Source organism: Triticum aestivum, chromosome 4D, assembly GCF_018294505.1.
Source record: "Triticum aestivum cultivar Chinese Spring chromosome 4D, IWGSC CS RefSeq v2.1, whole genome shotgun sequence".
Lineage (NCBI taxonomy): Eukaryota > Viridiplantae > Streptophyta > Magnoliopsida > Poales > Poaceae > Triticum > Triticum aestivum.
This window is the reverse complement of record NC_057805.1, coordinates 77,458,542-77,465,350: the sequence shown is the minus strand read 5'-3', so window position 1 is coordinate 77,465,350 and position 6,809 is coordinate 77,458,542. Positions and strand designations below refer to the sequence as shown.

Sequence of the window (6,809 nt, the reverse complement as noted above, 5' to 3'; positions counted from 1 at the left end):
ACTCATAATACCGATCGCCACAGAACTTTAAGCGTGCGGACCCTACGGGTTCGAGAACTATGTAGACATGACCGAGACATGTCTCCGATCAATAACCAATAGCGGAACCTAGATGCTCATATTGGTTCCCACATATTCTACGAAGATCTTTATCGGTCAAACCGCATAACAACATATGTTGTTCCCTTTGTCATCGGTATGTTACTTGCCCGAGATTCGATCGTCGGTATCTCAATAACTAGCTCAATCTCGTTACCAGCAAGTCTCTTTACTCGTTCCGTAATGCATCATCCCGTAACTAACTCATTAGTCACATTGCCTGTAAGGCTTATAGTGATGTGCATTACCGAGAGGGCCCAGAGATACCTCTCCGACAATCGGACTGACAAATCCTAATCTCGATCTATGCCAACTCTACAAACACCATCGGAGACACCTGTAGAGCACCTTTATAATCACCCAGTTACGTTGTGACGTTTGGTAGCACACAAAGTGTTCCTCCGGTATTCGGGAGTTGCATAATCTCATAGTCATAGGAACATGTATAAGTCATGAAGAAAGCAATAGCAGTAAACTAAACGATCAAGTGCTAAGCTAACAAAATGGGTCAAGTCAATTACATCATTCTCCTAATGATGTGACCTTGTTAATCAAATGACAACCCATGTCTATGGCTAGGAAACTCAATCATCTTTGATCAACGAGCTAGTCAAGTAAAGGCATACTAGTGACACTATGTTTGTCTATGTATTCACACATGTATTATGTTTCCGGTTAATACCATTCTAGCATTAGTAATAAACATTTATCATGATATGAGGAAAGAAATAATAACTTTATTATTGCCTCTAGGGCATATTTCCTTCAGTCTCCCACTTGCACTAGAGTCAATAATCTAGATTACATAGTAATGATTCTAACACCCATGGAGTCTTGGTGTTGATCATGTTTTGCTCGTGGAAGAGGCTTAGTCAACGGGTCTGCAACATTCAGATCCGTATGTATCTTGCAAATCTCTATGTCTCCCACCTGGACTTGATCCCGGATGGAATTGAAGCGCCTCTTGATGTGCTTGGTCCTCTTGTGAAATCTGAATTCCTTTGCCAAGGCAATTGCACCAGTATTGTCACAAAAGATTTTCATAGACCCGACCCAAGGCTAAATTTTCTGTTACCTGTGATTGGATAGAAGAACCTTCTAGCGAGTTGATTCCTGTACTGAGTTATCTTACGTAAACCATCATCACAGCTTAATAAAGAGTGATCATGCTTTCAAAGAAAAGGAAAACCCAAGAACTTTTACTTGCAAGTGTACTGCAAACAAGCATGAATAGCCAAGCGGCTTGGGTTCACGTCGCCGGCCGGAATCTTCGCTCCGCCGCCGCCGCGAACAGAGGCCCCACTGGGTCGCCCGCCGCTAGCCTGCGCCCTACTCGGTCCCAAGTCGGAAGAGCGCACGGCCGACCAAGTCAAGTTGTTCCGTTGCTTTGGAAAGTTCCGACGCGGCTTTTTTGCTCCTAGGTGCATATGCATCATTGTCGAAAACACACATTTTGAAAAGTTGAAAAATTCGGAACAAAAATCCCGCGTGTATATCCGGACATTTTATGTCCGTTCACAAGGTTTCGGTGAAAAACGACGTTTTTTGTGGCTTGTGTAAAAAAAATAAAGAAATGCCTCGTGAATAGTTAGAATGAAGCATCAGAAATTGTCTTTTTTTACACAAGCCACAAAAAACGTCGTTTTTCACCGAAACCTTGTGAACGGACATAAAATGTCCAGATATACACGCGGGATTTTTGTTCCGAATTTTTTAACTTTTCGAAATGTGTATTTCGACAATGCGTGTATATGCACGTAGGAGCAGAAGGGAATATCCGAAAAAGGAGAAACTAGATTTATAGTACATGCAAGGCTCTGGAGGCTGGAGGCGCTCACGCCGTCACGCGCCGTAGATCGCCCCAACATTGGGACCGGTCTCGGGACAAGGAGACAGAACAGAGGCGCGTCCCCCAATAAACAAGCGGCACGCCCGCCCCATTCCCTCCTCACACACAACACGCGCCGCCGACTCCCATCCCAATCCCATGGCCCTCAAGAAAGCAAGAAAAGCGGTAGCACCCAAGAACCCAACGTCCGCCGCCGACGCTGGAGGCAGCGGCTCCACGGGCGCGGCGGAGATGCCCGGTCCGCTCGGGCGCGGCGGCGCGCACAGCCTCAGCCCGCCGCGGCTGCCCCCCGGCGTCTACTTCAGCCCGACGCGGGAGGAGAGCGTGGCGCTCCTCGACCGCTGGATCGCCGGCGGCAAGGAGGTGCCCGCCGACGCGCGGGGGTTCGTCTGCCACGCCGACATCTACGGCGAGAGCCCCGACGCGCTGCGGCGGCGGCACCCGCCGGCGAGCGCCCGCGCGGGCCAGCACACCTGGTGGTTCCTCTGCGAGACCAGGTTCCAGTGCCCCGGCTCGGCGGCCAAGCGCGCCGGCCGCAAAGTCGACACCGGCGGGCACTGGCGGGCGGAGCGGAGCGAGGCCGAGGGGGGCGGGGTCGAGAGCCACTTCGTCTTCTTCCTCGGCCCGTCCAGGAAGGAGAAGACGCCGTGGCTGGTGCAGGAATTCACCAGCGCCAACGACGACGGCGCCGGCAAGAAGGGCGTGCCCGCGCTCTACATGCTCTACGTCTCCCCGCGCGCCACCGACGACGAGCTGAGGGGGATCTACGGGGAGGACGGCGTCACGGTGGGGCCCGACGGGAACAAGAAGCATGTCCGGGCCGCCGTCCCAGCAGGCTGTTTCGACGCCGTCGTGGCGCTGCTGCCGCCGGGGAGCGTCCGTGGTCTCGGTCAAGAGCGCGTTGAGGTGTCGCAGGCGCCGCCTCCGCCGCAGCCGGCGTGTCTTCTTCATCACGACGGCCAGCAGGGGCAGAACTCCACGGGGGCCGCATCGCCGGCGGGCGTTCTTGGTCAGTACCAGCAGCGGCGGCGGCATGGGCGCTGCTTCATGGGGGCCGCAGTGCCGGCGGCCGTTCTTGGTTAGTGCCAGCAGCAGCCGGCGAAGACGGTCATGGGGGAACCGGAGTGGGAATCTTTGGAGGATATAGTTTGATCATGACGATCGAGTTCGCCTACCTGAAACAAGGAAAGGATAGTTGATTACAGGACAGCGCCAGAGGGACCGATTGATTGATCTGCTAGAAACAAACGATTTTTTGGTTGATTTTGGGGATTAATTTGTATATACTAGCAAAAAGACCCCTGCGTTGCAACGGAAGAAAAAATACCAAACGCTCTTGATTTACAAAAATGTTCTATAATCTAAAAATTTGTAGCTATTTCTTAAATAAATGAAGAGTTGTTAAAAAGGTTGTTAGAAAGATACATGATTTTTTAATCTAAAAAGGATTTTTTTTGTCTGGAAAAGAACATTTTTGTATGGTCTTCTGTTGACTCAGATACTTGCGCCCCTATTTCATCACTATTTCTTGCCATATATGTCATAGGTATTTGTCCTTGTTTTATCACTATTTATATCTTATCAAACTTGTCTTTTATTTTATTTTTTGTCATGCATGCCTCCTTTTTACCTTTTTCATGCATGACCTTTTTTCTTCTTCTTATATATAGAGGAGAATAACGCAACATCTCATTTTTATCGGATCTCCTCTGCATTTTCTCTTTTATTTATTTTATAAAGGACATCCCATCTTTATTGGTACCTTCTTTTATAGCGGACATTCCATCTTTATTAGGTCCTTCTTTTATTTCTTGTCATGCATGTCCTTACTTATTGGGTGTCTCTAACAAGTTTATCTTCAATTTCATGTCCAATCCTGATATTGCTGAGGTGTTCGTCCCCGATCTGAATCAGTACCGGTATGAAAAAAAACCCGGATAATGCATTAGTGATTAACATTGCAGCCTAGATAGTATTTTTTAAATTGTTAACAGATAAAATAACACCATATTCAGATTCTACATATTTTTCTAATCAAATTTCATATATAACATGTTAAATTTGGAGTTACGGTTTAGAAGATATGAGTATTTTAAAAAACATTTGATATGGACTGCGGGTTTAATGTCAGAAACATCAGGGTTTTTTTTACAAAATAGCATGACGGACTAAGAATACCTATTTCTTTTATTATCTATCATGTGCATTCTAGATATTTTGTGTTTGGCGAAAAGAAAGTTTTAACATTATGCTTCCCGGAAGACAAGTGTAGATTGTGTAATACTCCTAGAGACCACCTATGTGCTATGGCAAGAGACTATTTCCAATATAATCTGGTCTGATGCTCCAACGAAGACACTTGTTTGAAGCATCAACCTTTATACCCTAGGAGAATCTGACATGAAACATTAAGTTTTGGCCCCCCGGCGGTTGTGTTTTCTATCAAGGACAGAGCTTCAGCTTGAAAATACAGTGTGCAACAGTTAATATCATCACATAAAAAAATCAAAACTATGTGTAGATAAAAGTGCATCATCACACAAATATGTAAGAAGAGCTTCAAAAAAAATGTAAGAAAACATATGCTACTAGTAAGTGGCACGTGCTTTGCACGTTCATAGCATGCATGTCAACGATTCATGTTATGTGACGTGTTATTTTTTTTGTTCCTCTTGAAGGAGAAAGGCGATCTCACGAGCGCCTCTCCTCAGGAGAGTTGCTCCACCGCCGTCCTCCGGTGGCTCCCATCCACTGACGACCTCGGTCATCGTGGTGAGGGGGTCGCTGGACACGTGTGTGGATAGTTTTAGGTCAAAGTAGCTTCTTTTTTAAGTTAATCATCGTCTTGGCTTCGACGACGGCGAAGGCGGCATTTAATAAAGATTCTTCAGATCCTTCTCTGAACAGGCGATTGGCACTATGGTTGGGGATGGATTTGGAAACCAGTCTGTTCAAGCAAGGATGCAACATCTTCGTGATGGACTTGTGTCCTCGGGCTCCGCCGTTGCGTCGGCGTTTGCTCCAACACCGACGTGGAGCTTTGGAGGTAGTCTGGGAGCGAATGCAGATTGTGGTCTGCATCAACGGCATCTGAAAGATGGTGGATCGTGTGCTGGGTATATGGTTCGTGGATGGGAGGTGTGGTTTCTTCCTTCGACGTGTTAGTCGTGCGGGGGTGCCAGATTTCGAGTTCGATGGTGTGTCCGTGGTGTTGCCTCGAGCTGATTCGTTCAACGGGAATGGTTTCATCTTTGGTGAGACACCTTGTGGGTCCGCAAAACTGCATATTAGCGATGGAGCCACATTGAGTTCAGGTGAGGAGGTGATCCATCATTTTTTTCCTTTGTGGTTGTTGTGTTGGTGCCAGAGACAGGTGACGGGCATTCGTGTCAAGTTTAGAGATTTCTTTGGCCTTGATGTACTACTTTGTGCAAAGGCTGGTGCTTAGTTGTTCTTTCAATTTTGCCAGGTCCATGTTTACGTAGCTTATACTATGATGTTTACTATATAAATAAGACATGTATCACCATATAAAAAATTATGTAACAATTGATTAAAAATATTATGTATGCTTATATACGGATATTGCTTTTGGCTCTAGGGAGTATAACCTCATGTGCGCCAAAATTGTATTTTGCAAAGGTCAAAAACATTTTAAAAAAATAGATGTATTCATTGTCACACACAAATGCTATCGGTAAATTTTAGGGGGTGTGTATTTTGCATGTGTAAAAAAATAAGTCAAACGACAAATATCACCTTCAAATGTCACACTTAATTTTGTTTTCTTCACCGACGAAGCACTACCAACCCGTTTCGCAAGAAAATTGGCAAGCACACCTTTCACACTAACATGGACATTTAAAAAATCCATAATTTTTAAATTTTATTTAATATTTATTTTAAATTTATGGAGCATATGCTCTCTAGAGCCAAAACTCCATGTCCGCTTATATAGACATTCTTACGTTTCACTTTCCTTTTTTAGTGTATATTGTGAAAACAATTATGTCATTTTCATAAAAAAGAAGAATAAAGGTATGTCATGTGTTTCAATTATGTTTTTTTAATATAGTACAGACGCAAATGCTCATATACATGGGCATATACTCACCCCTATGAACGCATACACGCACACCCTACCCCTATGAGCACCTCCGAAAGACTGAGCCGGCATATCATCTTAAAATTTATGAAGTCACCGTAGGCACCTCGTTGTCGACGGAAACATCTCCTCCCACTGAATACGCATCGCCGGAAATCCTGAAATAAATCAAGGAAGATATGCGAGCACCAGGATTTGAACCCTGATGGGCTAGTGATACCACAGTTACTCTAACCATCCAACCAGAGATTGGTTCCAATTATGTTACATTTTATATATTCAAGTTAATTATGTAACGTTTTCTGAGGCTGTAAGTTAGCCTATCGTAATTTTTTTTGTTTTTTATTAGAGGCGTGAGATGGGTCCGTGAGCATTCATTCACGTCAATATTGTACTCCCTCTGTTCCTAAATATAAGTCTTTGTAGAGATTTCATTATTGACTACATACGAAGCAAAATGAGTGAATCTACACTTGAAATGCATCTATATACATCCGTATGTGATCCATAGTGGAATCTCTACAAAGACTTATATTTAGGAACGGAGGGAGTAGCACGTCATGATTTTTTTAGACTGTCAGGAGGGCAAAACACCCCCCCGGTTCCATTTTTCATTCAAAACGAAACCAGAGCAGAATCTGTTTACACGACTCTTAAGTTCTACCAGACTAAGGAAATAGAAAACTGGCGAAGCCAACAGCCCCAAAGTGCAAATTATTACAGACCACAACTCCTTACAAACTAAGAAGAAACGAA

The 6,809-nt window shown here is 44.9% G+C and overlaps 1 protein-coding gene across 1 annotated transcript; it reads left to right on the top strand.

Moving 5' to 3' along the window:
* The first annotated feature begins 1,967 nt into the window (after positions 1-1,967).
* LOC123099674 (uncharacterized) lies at positions 1,968-3,298 on the top strand. The gene has a single exon (XM_044521786.1). The coding sequence runs from the start codon at positions 2,087-2,089 to the stop codon at positions 3,029-3,031; it is 945 nt and encodes a 314-aa protein (XP_044377721.1). The 5' UTR covers positions 1,968-2,086; the 3' UTR covers positions 3,032-3,298.
* The last annotated feature ends 3,511 nt before the right edge of the window (positions 3,299-6,809 follow it).

Coding starts and splice junctions, on each gene's coding strand:
- LOC123099674 (XM_044521786.1), top strand. CDS start 2,087: ATGGCCCTCAAGAAAGCAAGAAAAGCGGTAGCACCCAAGAACCCAACG.